Source organism: Choristoneura fumiferana, chromosome 6 (genome assembly GCF_025370935.1).
Source record: "Choristoneura fumiferana chromosome 6, NRCan_CFum_1, whole genome shotgun sequence".
In the NCBI taxonomy this organism is placed as follows: domain Eukaryota; kingdom Metazoa; phylum Arthropoda; class Insecta; order Lepidoptera; family Tortricidae; genus Choristoneura; species Choristoneura fumiferana.
Genome location: NC_133477.1, coordinates 10,138,002 through 10,162,131, shown reverse-complemented (window position 1 = coordinate 10,162,131; position 24,130 = coordinate 10,138,002). Strand labels below are relative to the sequence as shown.

At 38.9% G+C, this 24,130-nt stretch overlaps 1 protein-coding gene across 1 annotated transcript; it reads right to left on the bottom strand.

The window, feature by feature from the left end:
- Window positions 1-416: 416 nt before the first annotated feature.
- On the bottom strand, window positions 417-8,285 carry LOC141429001 (ecdysone oxidase-like). The gene is made up of 4 exons (XM_074089132.1): window positions 8,160-8,285; window positions 6,876-7,007; window positions 4,484-4,614; window positions 417-2,955 (listed from the first exon to the last, which is right to left on the bottom strand). The coding sequence occupies exons 2-4, from the start codon at window positions 7,003-7,005 to the stop codon at window positions 1,414-1,416; spliced, it is 1,803 nt and encodes a 600-aa protein (XP_073945233.1). The 5' UTR covers window positions 7,006-7,007; window positions 8,160-8,285; the 3' UTR covers window positions 417-1,413.
- Window positions 8,286-24,130: the final 15,845 nt, after the last annotated feature.

Sequence of the window (24,130 nt, the reverse complement as noted above, 5' to 3'; positions counted from 1 at the left end):
ATGACGCAAGACAAAGATCGGTCCCAGCGAGATGAAAGTGCTTCCCCGAGGTGTTTCACAAAGGTGGCCATTTGTGGTGCAAATGGCAACCTCGTTTAATGTTACGGTTTTGCTTGAATTGCTCATTTCACTAATGCTCTTTCTGCTTCTTGCTCAAAATGTGACACAAATGTCAAACGGACCTCATTGTTAAGGACAAGGACCCACGATATTTATTAGGGTAACTGGCCTGTCACAAAAACACTCATTGCATTTAACTTGCATCCTAGATCCCGATCAACCAAGAGATGCGGGGTTCAAATCTCGGTAAACACAATCCATGATTTTTAAGCTTTTGAATATTTTAGATTTCATCAAGTACCTAGGTAAACTTCTTGCTGTTAAAAACAAACAAAATAAATAATAATGTATAAAGATCCGTTCGTAAAATCTTTATTGTGAGCTTTTACATAAAATCATAAAATATCTAATAATTGGTAGTCATACGATAAAAATAATAACTGTAAAAGTCGAGTCAATACTAATTACATTTCATTTACAAATTACAAAAAATACTTTCAACTAAAAACCATTGACTTATTGTAAGTATATAGGTAGGTACCATAAGCTTAAAAGCGCTTCCATACCTAAATCTGAGCTAGCAGAGCGCGACACGTGTAGAATTCGACATTTTCAAATCTCGGCCTATCTTATGTTATGATGTTACCTACATAATACATATATAATGATATCCATCACGACGTATCCGTCGACAACGGATACATAAGTTCGAACCGTGTAAATACCTAATAATAGCAGGAATGCCTCTAAAAGTTAATTTTTGAAAGCTTGTGAAAACACAATTTAAAGATGGAGAAATTACTGCCGAAATATTATTCACAACTAATTCAATCCGAAAGATAGTTTTGTAAGTAGCAATGCACAGATTAGCACCATGTTCCAATTGTATTTTACACATTATTATACTATAGGCACCTATAGGTATATATAGATATAGGTAATAACAAAAATCGACCCCCATAGCCCCAGAGCATAAGCTGTTCTCAAAACTCAGGTGGTAAACTCAAGATGATGTTTAAAGGCAGAGATGCGATTTTTTTTTAATTATGCCACTCAAAAGAAAAACAGAAGCCGTTTGAATGTCATACGTAAAATGATAATATCAGTAAGTGTATGTTTCTAGTTTCTATCATATTTTATTCAAAATAAAGATGGGTAAATGTAGAAACATACACTATCTTTTAAATATCAGGTCGCTTTTTCTTTTGTGTGGTATATACACACAGATGATCATTTCACATGGGCATAGGTACTACGCAAATCGTCAACTAGTCTTAAGTATTCACATTTTAAAAAAATTGGTCGATTTTGCACGGCGCCGCGTCTTCTGTTCTACAGAACCTATACCACTTTCTACGTGTAATTAGTTCCATAATGCTCCTCTTTGATGAAGTCGGCCGCCCTCTCGGCGATCATTACGACAGGCGCGTTCGTGTTTCCTCGGATGATCTTCGGCATGACGCTCGCGTCGGCCACGCGAAGGTGCGCCACGCCGCGCACGCGCAACCGCGCGTCCAGCACCGCGCCCAGCGCCGCCGTGCCCGTCGCGTGCCACGCTGACGTCGCCATCGCCCGAGCATCGCACTTCACCTTTTCTAACTCACTACTATCAGCGCAGACGTCAACCTCAAGCTCAACGACGCGAGCGTTCTTCATTCGGAAGTAAGAAGTGTTTGCCACTGACCAGGCCACATTCAAAGCGTCGGGAAACGCGGTCAAGTCTGACGTATCGTTAAAAGTGCCTGAATATATCAAAGGCGCTGCTGAAGGGTCCTTCGATTGCAATCTCAATCGACCTCTAGATTTTGGTTTCAATAACACGACCGCCAACGGCAATACTTCGTAATTTTCTAACTCCGATTGAAGTTTCGCACAAATTTTTTCTTTGAATCCCAGAAGTTCTACGCATTGTTGGTAAAACTGCGTGTTAACCGGCATGCAGCTGGGATAGATCGCGAACAGCGGTCCGTCGACGCTCGGGTCTTTGATGTAAGCTCCCATACTGTTCGTCATTGACAATGATCCGGTACGATCGTAAAGGTACCTTATCACGTCCATGTGAGATTCTGATTTGGGCGAATAGCATGTACCGTTATCAGCTGCCAAGAAAGTCAGCACCATGATGTGATCGTGAAGATTTTCTCCAACGGGCAAGTCCTTTATGACTGCGATGTCTAAATTTTCTAATTGATCTTTCGGCCCTAGCCCAGAGAGCATCAAGAGCTTCGGAGTGTTAAACGTCCCGGCTGTCACGACCACTTCTTTGTTAGCAAAGAAGGTAAACTGATCTCCGTTCAGAAGCACTTCAACGCCGTAAGCCGTGTTATTCTGAATCAAAATTTTCGTAACAAACGCCTGTTTGACCACCTTCAAATTATTCCTATCGTTTTCGACCTTGTTCAGCATCGCTGTTAGCGTGCTATCTCTGCGGCCGTCTCTAATCGTATGAGAAAATCGACCGGCTCCAATAAGTTTCGGATACGTCATGTCCTTCACCATCGCGAAACCTAGCTCTTTAAATGCTTCAAGGAATCTGTCAGTCACGTTTGTGGACTCACGTAGACCGGTTACCTCAATATCCCCGCTCCGACCATGATATTTCATAAGTTCCGGGTCGTCGATTATCCTTTCGTCCGTGAGGTATTCCGTCTTTTTGAAGTACTCCAGTACTGTCGTCCAGTTCCAAATGTCGCCGACGATGGTGGCCCACTCGTCGTAGTCTGCGGGGTAGCCTCTGGCGTACACCATGTCATTGAGAGAGCCGCTGCCGCCGAGCATGTGGCCGCGGGGCTGCCGCTGCCCACCGCGGAGCGCCTGGCTACTCCACGAGTCGTCTACGCTCGTGAAATTCCAGTCGTACTGACTACCTTTCAACGAGTAACGGAATCCAGGTATCTGAAGGCAGAAAACAAACATATCTATATACCTACCCGTTTTTTATATATTTTTACTTCGATTAAACTCGACATGCTGCTTGAAAAATTGTTTTATTGTAAAAAAAATCAAAATTGTACTTATGCATTACACACTCCTAATTTTGTATACCTACTCTATTCTATTTTCAATTTCATGGCAAGTATTTTTTATGATTACAAAAATAGGTCCCCTGAATTCGAAATACGAAGAAGAGTAAGAGCAGCTGATAAAATACTTGAAAAAAATAATTTGAGCTGTATGTTGTATACAACTGACAACAGAGAAATGAAAAATAAACGTTTTAATAATATTCGTCGATTCGATGTGAATAACAAAACCAGAAGGACTTAACTGATGCCAGAATGAGCGTATAATTGATGTCTATATGTAGCGGGCCCAAAGAAGCCGCGCTCCTGTGCCGCTGCCCACCACCACGGAGTTAACAAATATAAATTAGAACCATCTACTAACAATGGACGCACGCCACGTGGGTCAGAGCCGGCCTCAAGCAGCAGCACGGAGCCTAGGAGCCGCGCCAGCCACGCCGCCAGCGCTGCGCCCGCCGTACCGCCGCCCACCACCGTGGAATTACTACAGAACCATGTACTAACGATGGACTTCACCGGTGGATCGGAGCCGGCCTCGAGCAGCAGCACGGAGCCTAGGAGCCGCGCCAGCCACGCCGCCAGCGCTGCGCCCGCCGTACTGCCGCCCACTACCATGATGCTCGCTAGCCGCACCCTCGTGCCGCCGCCCACCACCATGGAATTACTACAGAACCATGTACTAACGATGGACTTCACCGGTGGATCGGAGCCGGCCTCGAGCAGCAGCACGGAGCCTAGGAGCCGCGCCAGCCGCGCCGCCAGCGCTGCGCCCGCCGTACTGCCGCCCACTACCATGATGCTCGCTAGCCGCACCCTCGTGCCGCCGCCCACCACCATGGAATTACTACAGAACCATGTACTAACGATGGACTTCACCGGTGGATCGGAGCCGGCCTCGAGCAGCAGCACGGAGCCTAGGAGCCGCGCCAGCCACGCCGCCAGCGCTGCGCCCGCCGTACTGCCGCCCACTACCATGATGCTCGCTAGCCGCACCCTCGTGCCGCCGCCCACCACCATGGAATTACTACAGAACCATGTACTAACGATGGACTCCACCGGTGGATCGAGCCGGCCTCGAGCAGCAGCACGGAGCCTAGGAGCCGCGCCAGCCACGCCGCCAGCGCTGCGCCCGCCGTACTGCCGCCCACTACCATGATGCTCGCTAGCCGCACCCTCGTGCCGCCGCCCACCACCATGGAATTACTACAGAACCATGTACTAACGATGGACTCCACCGGTGGATCGGAGCCGGCCTCGAGCAGCAGCACGGAGCCTAGGAGCCGCGCCAGCCACGCCGCCAGCGCTGCGCCCGCCGTACTGCCGCCCACTACCATGATGCTCGCTAGCCGCACCTTGTGCCCCCCCACCACCATGGAATTACTACAGAACCATGTACTAACGATGGACTCCACCGGTGGATCGGAGCCGGCCTCGAGCAGCAGCACGGAGCCTGGGAGCCGCGCCAGCCGCGCCGCCAGCGCTGCACCCGCCGTTCCGCCGCCCACCACCACAAAGTCCCAGCTCGACCTGTCTGAATTCACGCACTAGAGTTAACTAGACTAGACTATTGGTGTTAAGAAAGTTCTATAGGTACGATAATTTAACTCTCATAAGGCTACTGATTACTATACGAGTAGGATACAAGTGGAAAAAATGTGAGTGGAGATAAAGTCATCTTGTGTCTCAACAACCCAATTTTTTTTTCGAATAACATTATTTTTGTAGTGTATTATTTATTATAAATGGTATTAAACCTTTAAATATGATTTTATTAAGATTTAGATTCCTATTATTTAAACATAAATAGATTTGTTACAAATTCATTCAATTTGACAAATATTTATTCCAACTGTAGAGGCAGTCTCCGATCAACGATTAGTACAAAATACGAAATTCTTTTATAAAAAAAAAACAAGAGAAGCGTCTTTCGTGCAACGAGGTTGCATACTTTATAAAAGATCGGGAAAATTTACATTTTGGAAATATTTCGTTGTCATGTATTTTTTAGGTAACGATATATTTTTAATACCATACATTTAATTTAAGATTGTAATCAACACATTTGATCCTATCTCTCGCTTTTTTCGTGTTGAAGTGAAAGTGACAGATCAAAGTAAAGTTCAAATATTTGGAATTCAGTGAGTAGACCCAATCCTGTACTCAGTATTTAAAAAAAAAAACTTATTTTGTCTCACGGAGTGAGCAAAATGCGACTTTGCTCACTGAATTCTCATAGCAAAACCTGCCTGTTTGAGGTGCTGAGGTGAAAATAGCATATATTATATATTTTTGCAACCGTTTAATTGGTATCGCGGGATAAACGGCGTATCCATATTACTCCTTCTACTTGACATCCGAAACTATGGCATCAAAATCCCAGATCACTATACAATACAAGTTGATTATACGTTTATTGTTCATCCTTTTTAATGACCCAAAGATGAGGCTTGTTGCGGTATTAAAAAATAAGTATGACATATTTTACAAGAAGTTCTACAATGCATGTTATGAGTACCTATGAGTATTGCTCTTAACTTTCTGGTGACTTTTAAAGATGTAATCGCAACTGTATACGTATCATTTTTGAGTAAGGGTTTTAAATGTGATTATTATTACTTGTTTCTTAATACTCGGATTGTATTTAAAAAATTGTGTTTGTTTTATTCGTATGTTACATTTAAATTATGTTCTCGCTGCTGAGGTGAAAAATTGTATGTGTCACACGAGACCAAAGTTTTTTTGCATCTCGTGTGTTTGAATCCCTTGCTGCTCTCAGGATTCTAACCTAGAATCACTCCCTAACGCTCGTGATTCAATTGTGGAATCCTTCGCTTACTCGGCATTCAAATTCAACACTCGCATCAAAAAACAAACTTTGCTCTCTTGTTGCACAAAATAACTATTCCGTGTTGGTATTATGTTAATAAAATGCCAATAAAAACAAAATTTGTAAAAAGAACAAGTCTCGTAACTCAGTTCTCCTACCGTAAAAAGTTGTGAGATCCATGTAATACCAAGTCGGTTAATCCTTCCTCCTTCTGTCTTAAGTTATTTATTACGTAATTAGCTAACCTAACAACATCTTATAGTGACCATATAGCACCTTAAATAGCATCATATAGCTTAGCTTATTATATAGCTAGCATCTTATAGTGCGGGGACACACAACATTGTATATATTGTATTTAATGTTTTCATGTGTTTTTCTGTAATTTTTTATTTTATTTGTGTTAATTTTGCTGTATATGTGTGTCTTCTGTGTAAGTGAATATGTCTTCTTTCTTTCTTCGTCTTCTTTCTTATATCAATGTTTAAATATTTTATGTTTTAAATAAATAGATTGACTTGGCCATCGCATGACACGATGTAACTCACAAGTAATACATATTAAATTGGACTGTTTAGTGCGATGGCCAAGACAATCTGGATTTGTTCACAGCTGATTGCTGGCAGATTGATGTTATCAGAGCATACGCCGAACAAATATCTCACGAATCGGCATCAGATGAAATTTCTATGTACAAATTGGCCGCGTTAACGTCTATTGAAGTAGAGAGATCAATTTTGGCTTAAAAATGGGTTTTAGATGTGAAACGCAATAGATTAACACTAGAAAACATTGAAAAAATAATGGATTGTTGTTTTAATTTCATAGTTCCCGCGGGATAGCTATACACGAATTCTGTGCGGACACGAAGTTGCGGGTAACGGCTATATATATAGTTACTTATAATAGTTGAAGTCTCCGTTTCGCTTTGACGGAAACGCGTCTTAGTGTAATATCTCACTCACTGTCCACTGCGGCGTTAATTGGCCAGTCCTCGCGGACCAGGCATTGGGAAGCAGCAAAGAACTGCAAAGCCGCAGCCACCGCCGCACCTGCCGCGCTGGTCGCGCCCGCGCCGCATTCACTGGACAACATGTCTGCACATGCATGAAAATCAAGACTGTAGGTGAGTTAGAACCCATTGAGCGCCGTTCACAAGACCGGCAGACTGCTGATTTGGGACCATTTCGTGCATGGGTGACGTGGGTTCCGTACCCAAAGGGTAAAAAGGAAACCCTATTATTAAACTTCGCTGTCCGTCCGTCTGGCCGTCTGTCAGTCAGTCTGTCACCAGGCTGTATCTCATGGACCGTGATAGCTAAACAGTTGAAATTTTTACAGATTATGTAGGTATTTCTGTTGCCGCTATAACAACAAATACTAAAAACAGAATAAAATAAATATTTAAGGGGGCTCCCATACTACAAACTTGTTTGTTTTTGCTAATGTCTAATATTGTAAGTACTTATAGATAATGGTACGGAATCCTTCGTGTGCGAGTCCAACTCGCACTTGTTTAAAAAATTGCACATTATACAGCTGGCACCTCTAAAAATAACAGGTTGCGAGCAAAGTTGTCAGTCAGCAAATGTAAGAAACCTAATGTTAATGAAAGAGGAACTAACAAACATTTCCATAGGAATTTCCACTATCACCTACTAAATTCAAATCAATAGAAATTATACCGCCAATGTCGAGGTTGAAGAAGACTTTGTCGAGGTTTTAATCAACAGTTTCAATATACTCGTGAGACAAGGTAGGTTAGGTACCTATTATCCGAAATGTATAACCTAACCAACAGAATGTTGGAAAACCACCGAATTTGTCATTTCAAAGTTCAATATCTCAAAAACGGCTGAACCGATTTTGATAAAACATGTCTAAGAACCATCAAATAAAAACCTGCATTCAAATCGGTCCACCCGTTTAAGAGCTACGGTGCCACAGACAGACAGACAGACAGACACACAGGCACACATAGCGGTCAAACTTATAAGTCCCCTCTTGGTGCGTCGGGGGTTAAATAGCGGTAAAACTTATAACACTCCTCTTTTTGCGTCGGGGGTTAACAAAGAGAGTGGTTTGATCTCTTCAGTATGACCTTGGACAAATTAGCAGTGCGTTTGTCGGTGCGTATCGGCATGACGTCTTCGCTAACGTAGGTACTTAAGTATCAATAACTCGGTTGCGGCTATTATGTAGGTACGCCTTTGTTAATTTTACTACGATAGAATGCACACTCTGCTTACCTTGGTCGTGAATCTTCACCGCAGCATTATCAATGTCAATGCTAGCTCAATGTAAACACCACTGATTGTCGAGTGTCTCCTGACGACTGCCTACCGGCTACTCCCGAGTTTCCAAAGTCACATTTCTAACAACCCACTTAACGTAAAAAAAATATACTCCAACTACCTACTCCATCAAACACGGTGCTATTGAAATATCAATCAAAAGTCGTCTGGATATGATAGAAAACGGGGTATCTTAAAGTTTGAGCTTACTTTTTGAAAATTGTGCGTACGTTAAAGCCAGCAATTTTTCAGTCTTGCGAATGACGACCTATTCGATCTTGTTGGTAATAACATAGGGATTTATTGTAAGCATTGCTTTCGTGGCATTTTTTCAACTGTGGGATAGTCACGCAAAAAGTACTTACTTTATGCTCATTTGAAGTGAGAATTAGTCACAAAAACTGCGGGGACATCGAACAATGCAAATTTAAATGATAATGATTCGAATCCGGTTTTGGCAAAAACATAAGTGCCTGTTCGGCTGGAAGTAGATTATAGTCCAAAACGTACCTTGGAAAATAAAGTGTACCTATTATTAGGTTGAGCATCAAGAAATGTGCTAGACCAGTAGCTGCTAGGAGGCAAAGCAATAAACCGCCATTTTTGAAATCACATCACTCGAAAAAAGGCGAAAAATTGTACCTACTGAATTATAATTCAACTGAACGTACCTACCCACATGCAAAGTTTCGAATCAGTGCCATCACCTTTGAGGAGTTCCCTCATTAGTAGACGATCCTGGCTGCGGTATCGGGTTGTGTTTACAATTTTCGTGCTTGAATCATTAACTATCCGACTATCCCCTCGGCGGAGACAATCCTGACTGGACCACCAAGATGTGACTGCTAAATTATTATAATTATCACGAGATTTACATATAAATCCCAAATTTTAAGTCAGTGCGACCAATGGCAGTGGGTTGTAAGACTTGGCCCGAATCCATACCAATATTAGGTATAAATGCGAAAGTGTGTGTGTTTGTATGTTTGCGTGTTTGTCTGTCTTTCACGTCGAAACGGAGCGACGGATCGACGTGATTTTTGGCATAGAGATAGTTGACATAGGCTACTTTTTATCCCGGAAAAAAGCACAGTTCCCGAGGGAACAGCGCGCGATTACCGAATTCCACGCGATCGAAGCCAAAGCTAGGTATTTACATTGTATTTACATATAAGTATTACAAGATTGCAAGTTGTGGTAGGTAACTGACTGTGTATAGGTTTCCCAGAGACCAAGGTGGTCTGGAATGCCATTAGCAATAAGTATCGGCTCATCCGATACCTCGAAGCAGTCTGTAAGCGTTACTGTTTCACTGAATCCTACCCCCTCCACTTGTACGTAATTAAGACTAGTATATAAGCTCTCGATATTAAATACATCAATATTCCATAACCAAGAGCCGTCGTACAGTCATTGCCCACACGGGCGCAGCCCCACACCACATGGCGACCCTGCCAGTCCCGCCGCGCCGCTGCTGAGAAGAAGTACTCCGTCGTGATGAAAATCATGGTCCAGACTACATCAGAAAAATTAGAAGAAGTCGAAGAAAAACTATGTGAGTTCACTAAATATTTTTTTATTTGCCTGATTGTGCTGTTCCTGATTCTATACCCGGCGTGTAAAATCAAAAAAATAATCGAACGAAGAAGGAATTATTAAGTAGTATGGGATCACCTGTATCAAAATCGCAAGACGTGATAATTGCCCAAAATACAGCAGGCGGAAACAACGGCGCGGTGGTACAACAATTGGCAACACATACAGAGCGAACCAATGTCATACTGCTCATTATTTTAATATTCATTTGCATTATCGGTATCTATTTTGCTGGCGCATGCTGTTATCGTTGTTACAAGAAAGCCATCAAAAAAGAAGTAGTCAGCCAAATTTCACGACAACACGCTTCCGTGTAATATATGTAAATGGAAACACTGTATAAAAATTTATTGACGTTGGAAAAAGAATTAGTTAAGCTAAAGACTAGAAGCCGAAAGGAAGAATTAGCAGATAAATTAGTGGAGCTGAGCCTACTGCACAAAATCTTCAAAGAAAAGGAAAATAGTGAAAGTGAAAGTGATTTTTGTGTTCAATTCAAAATTAAATATTCAGAATTAATAAGACTGTACACTAACGAATCTGATAGCGATAACGAAATTAGTGACGTAAGTTTTCAGAGCTGTGAAAAAATGGAAAAATTTGATTTAAGGACGGCTGTGTCCTTGCTGCCTGTTATGACAGGAGACGAGGAGGTAACTAAAAAATTAATCGACAGTATCGAATTATACAGATCCATGATCTCCGATAACACCGAATCACAATTAATTAATTTTATTTTAAAAACTCGTTTAAGCGAAAATGCAAAACTAAGACTAAAAGACAGTTACGAGTCCTGTAAATTACTGACCGAAGACATGCGTTTAAATTTGTTAACCAAAAAAGCCGCGAGCACAATACACGCGAATTTGATGCGCGCAAAACAACACTCTTTGACTATTGAAGATTTCGGTAAGAAAATTGAAGAGCTTTTCGTTGATCTCACAATATCCGAATCCGACGGGGATATCGCAGCGTACAAAATATTAAAACCTGTTAACGAAAAATTAGCAATAAAAAGATTTGCGGACGGTCTCAGAAATCCAAATTTGTCAGTAATAATTTCATCTAAAAACATAACTTCATTAAAAGACGCGATAAGAACGGCAAAAGATGAGGAAATCATTCCATCCTCAGAAAATACTATATTTAACTATCAAAGAAACTTTTATCATTCCCGTGGTACAAATTATCGTGGTAGAACTAGAGGCTACGCTGGAAATCGCGGAAGGGTTATCAGGGACCCCCCTGGTCGTTGACAAATGCATCGCGAGGAAATTTTAGACGCAGTAACGATGGCCGTACATATTACATTCCAAAAACTACTGCATCGTCTTATCAGCCATCATTTAATCGAGGAAATTCGCGAGGTAGAATACATATGTCTAGAGGTCGAAATTTCGTAAACACTATGCGCACAAATGAAAACGAAAGCAACGAAACAGTCGAAAATCCAATTACAAACAACCATTTTTTTCGTTCCTAATAACGATCATACAATATGCTCATGTAACAATATGAATACAAACTCAATAAAACTAAATGTCTTTGGTGCATCGTATTCGTGGTTAATTGACACCGGAGCAACTTTGTCAGTAATAAAACACGAGCAGCTGATCCGTAATGACATCCAATATCAAGTAGAGCGTATTAAAATAAATGGCATCGGTGGTGAAGTGTTCTCGGAAGGTTTTATTTATCTGGATTTGGAATATAACAATTATATATTTAATCACAAGTTTTATATAGTTAAAAATTTGCCATGCCAGACTGATGGAATATTAGGTCAAGATTTTCTTAATGAATATAAGTGTATTTTAAACTTTGAGATAAATACAATAACTTTGTCAAATTATAACAAGGAAGTAACATTACAGCTAAACATGGGAAATACAGGTTATAATAATTACATGACATTACCGCCAAGATGTGAATCGGTGCACTATATCGATATTAATTTTTCAGGTGATTGTGTCATAAATTCAAGTCAATTATGTGAGGGAGTATTTATAGCAAGTCTTATAGTAACGCCTAGAAATGGAAAAATTCCAGTCAAAATTTTGAATACTAGAGATACCCAGGTTCAATTAAGTTATTTTTATCCTGAAATACATGCATTAAATAATTACAACATATGTCAATTTGATAAATCATCCAAAGCGAACTCAGATCGGGTCAAAAAACTTTTTTCAAAGTTAAGTTTAAGTCATTTAAATTTAGAAGAGCAAGTTTCTATTGAAAACATATGTGCAAAATATCCAGACGTATTTTATTTGGAAGGAGACAAATTGGGGATCACTAATGTTTATGAACAGTCCATACAACTTAAAGAAAACGTATCACCAGTGTATGTAAAGCCATATCGTTTACCTAAATCACAAAAATCTGAAATTAATAAACAAATAGAAAAAATGCTGAAAGATGACATTATTGAAGAAACTCAGAGTGAATGGTCTAGCCCTTTGCTTATTGTTCCAAAAAAAGTTGATAGTTCAGGTGAGAAAAAGTGGAGAATTGTAATAGATTACCGAAAATTAAATGATAGGATAAAAGATGATAAATTTCCTTTGCCTAATATAACAGACATTCTAGACTCATTATCAGGATCAATTTACTTTACTCATTTAGACTTAAATCAGTCATATTATCAAGTAAATCTTAAACCTGAAAGTAGAAAATATACTGCCTTTACAACCGATAAACAATACCAAATGAAAAGGCTCCCTATGGGCTTAAAAATAAGTCCAAGTGCATTTAGTCGTGTTATGACTGTAGCTATGTCCGGTTTAAATTATGAAAAATGTTTAATTTACTTAGACGATTTAATTTGTTTTGGCCGTAACTTAGATCAACACAACAAAAATTTAATAAACATATTTGAAAGACTTAGAAAAGTAAACTTAAAGCTTAATCCAAGTAAATGTCAATTTTTGAAAAAAGAAATATTATATTTAGGACATGTCATTTCATCTGATGGTATTCGCCCTGATCCAGAAAAAACAAAAATTGTGCAAAATTATCCAACTCCGAAAAATAGCGATGAAGTAAAGAGATTTGTAGCATTTGCTAACTATTATAGAAAATTCATTCCAAATTTTGCTCATATTACTATACCACTTAATAAACTCAGTCGTAAAGGAACTATATTTCAATGGACTGAAGAATGTGATGAGTCATTTAACCAACTGAAAAAATCTTTGGTAGAACCTCCAATACTTCAATACCCAGACTTTTCAGAGGAAAATGAATTTATTTTACGAACTGATGCATCAGGATTGGCAATAGGATCTTTGTTATGCAATAAAAATGACTTACCAATAGCGTATGCGAGTAGAGCATTAAATAAAGCTGAGTTAAATTATCCCACTATCGAGAAAGAATTACTTTCCATAGTGTGGTCAGTACGCTATTTTAGACCTTATTTATTTGGAAAAACATTTGTAATTAAAACCGACCATAAGCCATTAGTATACTTGTTTAATATCAATAGTCCATCGAGTAGATTATTAAAGTTTAGACTTAGTTTAGAGGAGTACGATTACAGAATTGAGTACGTAAAAGGTTCGAGTAACGTAGCTGCAGACGCGTTATCTCGTATCGTCGTAACATCAGAAGAACTTAGAGATATGAATAGGCACGTTGTAAACATAATGACGCGAAGTATGAAAAGAAAAATAATAGAAACAGAAAATAGTAATGAGCATGTCAATAATTCTGACAGTTGTAGGATTGATCACCCTAAAATTGCGGAAAATATTGAAAAACCAAAAAAGTGCGTAGAATTAGTATTATTATCGAAAAAACAATTTGAAAAATATAAATCAAGTTATTGCTTTGTCATAGATAAGCAAAAAGAAATAATGTATACCTGTCTAGATTTATTATCGTATACGACGCGAGACGTCTATATGAGTAAACTGGAGCAGTTTTGTAAAGAGAAAGATATTAAAGAGATTTATATAATTAAAAATAAAAATAATGAAGAATATATTGAATGGTTAACCAAGTTAATAAATATGAATAAAATGTGGTCCGGGCCACGAATTTATTTACTAAAAGGTATAGAAAAGATAGAATCGAATGATGATAAACGAGTTTTATTGAATGATTTCCATATTTTACCAACAAGTGGTCATGCCGGCATAAGGCGAATGGTAAATAATTTAAAGAAGTATTATTTTTGGTCAGGAATGGAGAAAGATGTAAAAGAGTACGTGCAAAAATGCAATAAATGTCAAAAGCAAAAACATACGAGTTATGTCAAAGAACCAATGGTTGTAACTACTACAGCCACAACGGCTTTTGATAAAGTATATTTAGATATAGTAGGGCCCTTAGGTAAGGATTATTTTAATAAGAATTATATACTTACAATTCAATGCGAACTTACTAAATATGTTGAAGCTTATGCGTTAGAAAATAAGGATACTATTAGTGTAGCAAAAGTTTTTGTAGAAAATTTTATTTTAAGATATGGAATCCCACGTGAAATTGCCACAGATAGGGGATCAGAATTTATATCATCAACTATGAGAGATGTTTGTAAATTATTAAATGTTACCCAATTATCTTCAACGGCATATCATCATCAATCAATAGGTTCTTTAGAGAACACACATCTATATTAATAATTTCGTCCAGGGGTACGGTAGACTCGAACGAAATGCACATCAAATTGAAGAGCGTAAAAATTAGTCGATCCGAGTCGACAACATATATCCGCAAAATTCGGATTATGGAGAATTTCGTTAAATTCTAATGGCACTGACAAACAAACCGCAGTCGCCATCTTGGGTAGTTAATAAACGTTCCGTTTCATACTAGCTAGCTCTTAGATACGGCTCGCCTTCAACACACCGCGTGCGTCACGCCAAAAGTATCCATTACAAAGAACTGTGACTCATGTGACTGTGTAAAACGAAACGTCTTGCCGGAAAACTTGAATGGATCTTATCAAACCTCAAAACTATCACCAACTACCTTCAACTATAACTATCTTCAGTTGTTGACGTTTGTTCCGAGTCGACAACTTGTAGGTAGAAAATTCGGATTTAGCGAGTATTTTCAATAAAAAATGGAATAAATTACTGAGTATATATAATGGCGTTGCGAAGTAAACATGTCAAAGTCATCACATCAAAGTGGCGTGAGTGTCACGTCATCACGTGTCACAGGTTTGCATTTCGTTCTCCATTGTGACCTTTTAAGGGCCCACACACGGTACGATTCGTCGATTTTCATCAGATCGATCGTACAGACGGATCGTACCTTATATGGGGCCTTTAGGTCTAATTTCTTTGATTATGAGACAGACATACGTAGTCGGTCCCAAAGTTCTGTCACTGGCACATTATTTTTAAATTTAAAACATGATTTTAAGAAAATTTGATTGAATTCCATTTTTGAATGTTTGTCAATTATTTTAAAACAATAAACAGTCATTCGCTGCAATTTCTCACGATGGAGTGGACGTTGAAAGAAAACCGAATAGCTGTTTTAGCATTGCACCGCTGTAGGCACTCGCCAAGTACCATTTTCAAGTTGCCCAAAAATGTAAATATAACGCTTAGGTTTGTGTACCGTACGATTGACAGGTACAATGAAGTCTCCAGTGTTGAGGACAAGAAAAGAATTGGCCGGCCTCGCTCCGTACAAACACCAGCAGTGATCAAAGCGATCAAGGCACGCATAGCAAGAAATCCTGTCCGAAAACAGAAGTTGATGGCTTTGCAGATGGGTGTCAGTAGAAAAACCGTCAAAAAGGTTTTAAACGAAGATCTTAGTCTGCGAGCATACAAAAAATAGAGTGGGCACTTACTTAATGCCCGTCTAAAAACAATAAGGTTTAAAAGATCCCGGAAGTTGTTAAAGCGGTACGCGAAAAATCGACACCGTGATATCCTCTTTACAGACGAAAAGATTTTCGATATTGAAGAGAAGTACAATAAACATAATGATAGAGTGTACGCTAGGAGCTCTGAAGAGTATTCTCTGATCTTATTACGGGCCAACTGAGGTTCATTTTTGCGAAAAAGGGGTCAAAATCAGTGCGAAAGTGTACCAAGAGACGGTTTTGGATAAGCATGTCAAAGATCTGCCCAACACGCTATTTTCAGGTCATAATTTTGTGTTCCAGCAGGATTCTGCGCCAGCACACAAAGCCAAGACCACTCAAGCCTGGTTTGGCCGTCAAAAAATCAACTTTATAAGACACGAAGATTGGCCTTCCTCCAGTCCGAACCTTAATCCTCTGGACTTTAAAATTTGGCAGGTCTTAGAGGGGAAGGTCTGTGCTAAACCCATAAAAATTGGAGAGCCTGAAGTCATCTTTAAGAAAAGCAGTCGCTGAAATAGACATGAAAATGGTGCGTGCTGCGATAGACGACTGGCTGCGCCGATTAAGGGCCTGTATTAAAAACACAGGAAGTCATTTTGAATAATTTTAAGTACTTAAATTTATTTTTTTATTAAATGTACTTTAAATTGGTATATAATTTAATAAAAACTGATTGGTACTTTTGTTTTATCATTATTTTCATTTGTGACAGAACTTTGGGACTGACTACGTAGTTATTTGGGCAAATAAGATTTAGGAGAAATATCTACTGGTGAAATACCTACTACATACGTAAGTTAGCCGTTAAAGTGTTTGTGATAATAATTAAGGCTGGGAATATACGTCAGATTTTTCGATAAGTACGACAGTCTTTACTGGCAAAAAATTTTTCAAACATATTATTATGAGTCTACATTTTACCCGAGCGAAGCCGGGTTTTCATCTAGTAAACATTTAAATGCATACTTAAGAATACAAACAAATAACGAAGCTACTTCATGGAGCAATTGGGTACCATTTTGGTGTTTTGCTTATAATACAAGTGTACATAGTTCTACGAAATTTACCCCTTACTAGATGAAACCCGGCTTCGCTCGGGTAAAATGTAGACTCATAATAATATGTTTGAAAAAATTTTTTGCCAGTAAAGACTGTCGTACTTATCGAAAAATCTGACGTATATTCCCAGCCTTAATTATTATCACAAACGCTTTAACGGCTAACCTACGTATCGGTATTTCACCAGTAGATATTTCTCCTAAATCTTATTTGCCCAAATAACTACGTAGTCAGTCCCAAAGTTCTGTCACAAATGAAAATAATGATAAAAACAAAAGTACCAATCAGTTTTTAATAAATTATATACCAATTTAAAGTACATTTAATAAAAAAATAAATTTAAGTACTTAAAATTATTCAAAATGACTTCCTTTGTTTTTAATACAGGCCCTTAATCGGCGCAGCCAGTCGTCTATCGCAGCACGCACCATTTTCATGTCTATTTCAGCGACTGCTTTTCTTAAAGATGACTTCAGGCTCTCCAAATTTTTATGGGGTTTAGCACAGACCTTCCCCTCTAAGACCTGCCAAATTTTAAAGTCCAGAGGATTAAGGTTCGGACTGGAGGAAGGCCAATCTTCGTGTCTTATAAAGTCGATTTTTTGACGGCCAAACCAGGCTTGAGTGGTCTTGGCTTTGTGTGCTGGCGCAGAATCCTGCTGGAACACAAAATTATGACCTGAAAATAGCGTGTTGGGCAGATCTTTGACATGCTTATCCAAAACCGTCTCTTGGTACACTTTCGCACTGATTTTGACCTGTAATAAGATCAGAGAATACTCTTCAGAGCTCCTAGCGTACACTCTATCATTATGTTTATTGTACTTCTCTTCAATATCGAAAATCTTTTCGTCTGTAAAGAGGATATCACGGTGTCGATTTTTCGCGTACCGCTTTAACAACTTCCGGGATCTTTTAAACCTTATTGTTTTTAGACGGGCATTAAGTAAGTGCCCACTCTATTTTTTGTATGCTCGCAGACTAAGATCTTCGTTTAAAACCTTTTTGACGGTTTTTCTACTGACACCCATCTGCAAAGCCATCAACTGTTTTCGGACAGGATTTCTTGCTATGCGTGCCTTGATCGCTTTGATCACTGCTGGTGTTTGTACGGAGCGAGGCCGGCCAATTCTTTTCTTGTCCTCAACACTGGAGACTTCATTGTACCTGTCAATCGTACGGTACACAAACCTAAGCGTTATATTTACATTTTTGAGCAACTTGAAAATGGTACTTGGCGAGTGCCCACAGCGGTGCAATGCTAAAACAGCTATTCGGTTTTCTTTCAACGTCCACTCCATCGTGAGAAATTGCAGCGAATGACTGTTTATTGTTTTAAAATAATTGACAAACATTCAAAAATGGAATTCAATCAAATTTTCTTAAAATCATGTTTTAAATTTAAAAATAATGTGCCAGTGACAGAACTTTGGGACCGACTACGTATGTCTGTCTCATAATCAAAGAAATTAGACCTAAAGGGCCCCATATAAGGTACGATCCGTCTGTACGATCGATCTGATGAAAATCGACGAATCGTACCGTGTGTGGGGCCCTTAAAAGGTCACAATGGAGAACGAAATGCAAACCTGTGACACGTGATGACGTGACACTCACGCCACTTTGATGTGATGACTTTGACATGTTTACTTCGCAACGCCATTATATATACTCAGTAATTTATTCCATTTTTTATTGAAAATACTCGCTAAATCCGAATTTTCTACCTACAAGTTGTCGACTCGGAACAAACGTCAACAACTGAAGATAGTTATAGTTGAAGGTAGTCGGTGATAGTTTTGAGTTTTGATAAGATCCATTCAAGTTTTCCGGCAAGACGTTTCGTTTTACACAGTCACATGAGTCACAGTTCTTTGTAATGGATACTTTTTTGGCGTGACGCACGCGATGTGTTGAAGGCGAGCCGTATCTAAGAGCTAGCTAGTATGAAACGGAACGTTTATTAACTACCCAAGATGGCGACTGCGGTTTGTTTGTCAGTGCCATTAGAATTTAACGAAATTCTCCATAATCCGAATTTTGCGGATATATGTTGTCGACTCGGATCGACTAATTTTTTACGCTCTTCAATTTGATGTGCATTTCGTTCGAGTCTACCGTACCCCTGGACGAAATTATTAATATAGATGAATTAGTTTTTGGTAAGATTTGTAGGCTACCTAGTAACTTAGTTAGGAATATAGATCCATTATATAACTCTGATGATTATCCCTTAAATTTAAAATATAAATTACAAAAATCACAAGAAGAAGCTAGAAAAAACTTAGTATTATCAAAAGAGATGCGAAAATGTAATTACGACAAAAATATGAAACCTTTTATTTACAGTCCAAATGACTTGATTTTGTTAAAAAACGAATCAGCATCAAAATTAGAATCTGTGTATAATGGTCCGTACAAGGTTGTCCAAGATTTGTCACCAAATGTAGAAATTATAAAAGATGGTAAAGTAGAATTAGTTCACAAGAATAGAACAAAAATATTTAGAGAATAAGTAACATAAGTTTTGTATTTTAGAAATAAGTGATATTAGAAAAAAAAAATATTTTTATATAAAAAAAAAATGATTTTCCAGGTAACATCATTTTTTTTCTTTTAGGAAGGGCGTGTGGTAGGTAACTGACTGTGTATAGGTTTCCCAGAGACCAAGGTGGTCTGGAATGCCATTAGCAATAAGTATCGGCTCATCCGATACCTCGAAGCAGTCTGTAAGCGTTACTGTTTCACTGAATCCTACCCCCTCCACTTGTACGTAATTAAGACTAGTATATAAGCTCTCCATATTAAATACATCAATATTCCATAACAAGAGCCGTCGTACAGTCATTGCCCACACGGGCGCAGCCCACACCACAAAGTTCGTCAATAATAGGCTTTTAAAATTAGACTATACCCTGAGCTGCGTCACGGATATGCTCGAATACCTTCATCGTTTTCTTATGCAACCTAGACAGCTGCTTGCATGCTTGAACTTGGTATACCTATTCGAGCAACCTACTTATAGGTATAATTCGCGTCAAATGAGATTTTAAGGTTTAGATCGCGTTATGATTAAACTTCTTCAGAGGACCCTAAAATTACCTTCTTTTTTTTAATTTGACTGGATGGAATACGAGCAAGTGGGTCTCCTGATGGTAAGAGATCACCACCGCCCATAAACATCTGCATACTTATTTGAAGGGAAAGACTTTCACGATTTCAAACTTCCATCACAAAAATCACACTGAGGGGCTGTTTCACCATCCATTGATTAGTGTTAACTGGCGGTTAGGTGTGATGCCGTCTCTATTTGTTTTGTTCGAATAGACGGAGACGGCATCACATTTAACCGTCGGTTAACGCTAATCAATGGATGGTGAAAGGCTGGAATGGATAGTGTAAGTAAGTAGCGGTAATGCGATTTTTTTAAATCGCCACATCATCGCCACATCGGTTTTCTGCCCCGATTCGGAATTAGTATAGTTCCATGTAAATACATAACATAAATCCGGCGTTGAGTTTCACATCTACACTAATATTATATTTACAATAAATAACTCTAACGGGTAAAAATAACGGGTCACTCAAACGAAGTCAGTCAAATCATAGTTATTACTCGTACTTACCTTTTTTTTCCGTCAATAGCGTTGCGGCATAGCCGTTTTGTGTTTTTGTTGCGTGTTATTTAGGTATAATACTCTTACAATATACAGTGTGCATGTTCGGCATATTCGTCTCCACGTTATCAGTGCAAAAATACGCACGACCGGAGTGAATACAACCACTATTTCTACTACGTTTCATTGGGTCATAGCACACGCACCTCTACATTCGAGTCGCTTATACATTGGCACATGGGAAATAGGTACTCATCTAATTATATTCCCATCATCATCATCATCATCATCAGTCTACATAATCACTTATACCATATTTCTTAGTGGGGGCTCGTTAGGGAGTAAGTGAATTTAAAATGTATCTATTTTATAAGTGCATATTGTATACACTTGCTTCTGTTTGCTCTTCTTAAAATAAATAAATAAATAAATCATATTTATTGTGATGATTGTGCGCCGACAAAACAACTCTACACAACATTTAACAGCCTATGTTATGTTATGGATAACCATGGGCGGAGGTGATCGTTTTCCATCAGGTGACCGGCCTGCTCGTTTTCCCCCTGCCATCCTCTGAATGAGGAGAGGAGTACTACCGCAGCTGCAGCCTCCTCAGAGGGCTTGGGATGTAGTTCCCATATGGGCCCAGTTCAGATATTAAAAAATATAAATAGTTTATTAAAAAATTATCGCTTTACAAATTGCTTGCCGTTGGTAGGTACGTACCTACACTAGGCAAAGCCTGTCCACGTGACAACCGGAATTCGGGTACAAAACACTTTACTTAGGTATTAAGACTTCGACTTTTTTTTGATTTTTTATTTATTTAGACTTCGTTTTAGAGATTTTATTTCTTGTAAGTACTCCAACCAAACTTTATACACACCCACTGAATTTCTTCGCAAGGGTGAGGAATCACGATAATATTTTCCTTCACAGTGAAAATAGTAAATTTCGAATGTTCGTTCATAAGTTCCAAAAACTTGGAGGTGTGAGCCCAGGTCCGAACTCACGACCCTCTGCTTAACAGGCCATAGGTCAAACCACATTAGACCACGATTTGTATAAAAAAAACCAGATTCATCTCCTTTGAAAAGTGGTGTATGGCATGCTGTTGTTACTATCAACACTATCAACAAACGGAGAGCACTCGAGTCTGACCGATTATCATATGCGGGCAGATTAAATAAAAATAGTTCCAAATGTTACAAAATCAAGTCAGAATATCTCAGATAGGGATATGTAGGTACATTTATGTATTAAAATATACATATAAAGTTTAAAAGAATAATGGACGAAATATATACCTAAAGTTAAAAAAGAATAATGGTCATTTCATTTGATATGCAATTTTCTCAGAAATTAACAATTTTTCAGAATTATTGTTATAAAAACCCCCGACTTTGTATCTTCAAAGTTCAATATCTCAAAAATGGCTGAACCGATTTTGATAAAACATGTCTAAGAAACATCGCTAGTAAACCGGCTTTCAAATTAAAAAACCGCATTCAAATCGGTCCACCCGTTTAAGAGCTACGGTGCCACAGACAGACAGACAGACATGCATACAGACACACTTTTTGCGTTGGGGGTTAAAAATAAACCTAACCTAACCTTAACCTAACCTAAACCAATTTGTAGATTGCACGCATCATAAAAGTTTGTATAATTAAAGCCCGAAAATCATGTTATATCGAAATGTATTTCGTCCATTTTTTAGGGTTCCGTAGTCAACTAGGAACCCTACTAGTTTCGCCATGTCAGTCCGTCTGTCTGTCTGTCTGTCTGTCCGCGGGTAAGCTCAGAGACCGTTAGTACTAGAAAGCTGTAATTTGACATGAATATACATATCAGTCACGCCGACAAAGTGGTACCATACATGTTATTCCAGGTATTTAGTTAACCACATATCAAATAGGATCCAAATCCGGCTACCTAGCTATTTTAAACTGAAGGAGTAACAAACAAAAGTTCCCGTGGTAATTCCCAAAAATTAAAAAAACCGTGTCAAATTTTATGGTAAACGGTTCTGTTGCTCTGAGGACGAACTCTGGTCGAGTTCGAAACGCGACTGTGTAGTGTGGTGGTGGAGGAGATGGATGAACACATTTGTTGTATAGTCTTAGATAAGGTCGCGGGTGAGCATAGTAAGTAATTATTTTTAGTCCATTGATAAGCAAAGCAATGCCTGATTCAATAAAGAACATGGGCGACCGGGCTTTGCTCTGCTAAAACTCGATAATAAGCGCTTTCCCAGAGATAAGACCAAGCCTAGATCGATTTGTCATCCCTGAAAACCCCCACATACGAAATTTCATCGAAATCGTTGAAGCCGTTTCCGAGCTTCTGATTATATAAGGTTTCAATTAGATAGTATATAATAGATTACCTACCTATATGCAGACAATGCAAGTGGTCAACAAAAAGTACAGCCAGCAAAAAGTCTATAAAATATAAATATTAAATATTTTTTTTAATCAAAGCATACGTATAATAATAATAATGATATTTATTCAGACTTTTCCATCCATTTTGTTAGTTTCTTAATGTAAGTTTGTAAATTCATTATTCATTCCACCCAAATTCCACCTATTCCATCAATATTTATACCGTTGCGGCCTTCGTTTTGAACTTGGAATGTCGGAGTTGGAGCAAAGTTGGAGTTGTCCGCGTTACCTTAAAGGTGCGGCCACATGCAACCGCTCGACGCTCGTTTCCAGCGTCAAATCTGGTCACGTCAGTCACATATAGCGACAAGGCTGAAAAATGTTGAGCTTTATCGCTGGAAAAAGAACCTCTTCAATTTCGGAAAACACAGTGCTATTTTTTGTTTTCATTGACTCCAATTTCTTTTATTTGTACCACTGCCACGACTGGCACTCCTTCTCCACGAGAACCTCCTTTTAGACAGACTGCCACCAAGATAATTCCTGCAAGCAGCCATCTTGACGTTGCTGTTCGACGCGGCGACTTAACGCTACTTTTTTGAGTCGGGGGAAATTCAAAGTCACGTGACCAGATTTGACGCTGAAAACGAGCGTCGCGCGGCTGCATGTAACCGCACTTTTATATTTAAGCTGCTCTTACTTACTTCCTTCTTAATTCCACTGGTTGAATAACGTTATTTAAAGTAGCTCGAACACTATGGTGTTTAAGTGTTGCCAGCGTGTCCACAATAACAAACGTGGTAGTACTGGTAGTTATGGAAGAACCTTATTATGTGTAGAAATCTACCACACAATATCTAAAGCCAAAACCATATAAAACTCTGTTTTTCGAATCTACTTTGTCCTGTGCCAAATTAAACACAATTGCTCCATCTCATTTCTGTCCTTAGTTCAGACCAAAGAGGTAGGGGATACAATAAACTGAGAAATAATACAATAAACTGAGAAATAATAAATAATAAACTGAGAAATAAAAAGTGAAGTGACTTGCAATCCGACCAAGTTCAGACCAATGAATGAATCCAGAGGCCGTATTGCCTGACGTTTCTGACGCTCGCGATCGTAATCAAATGACAGATTTCGCATACAAAAAATTTATTTGATTCCGATCGCGAGCGTCAGAAAATATGTTAGGTAAAACGGCCTCTGCGGCCTCTGGATCATATCTTTCGTTCGTTTTTTAGAAAAATATGGCTCTGTCCATTGGAGGACAATTTTGCCAGTGTCTAGTAGGTTTTGCCGTTGTACGGTAAAAAAAATCTAGAAAACGATATATGAGAGGTAATGGTGGATGAACGATGACAGCGCGAATCGGATCATATCTTTGTTGTCTGTCTTTGTTCCTGTCTCCTGTCATACAAAAAAAAAACGAAC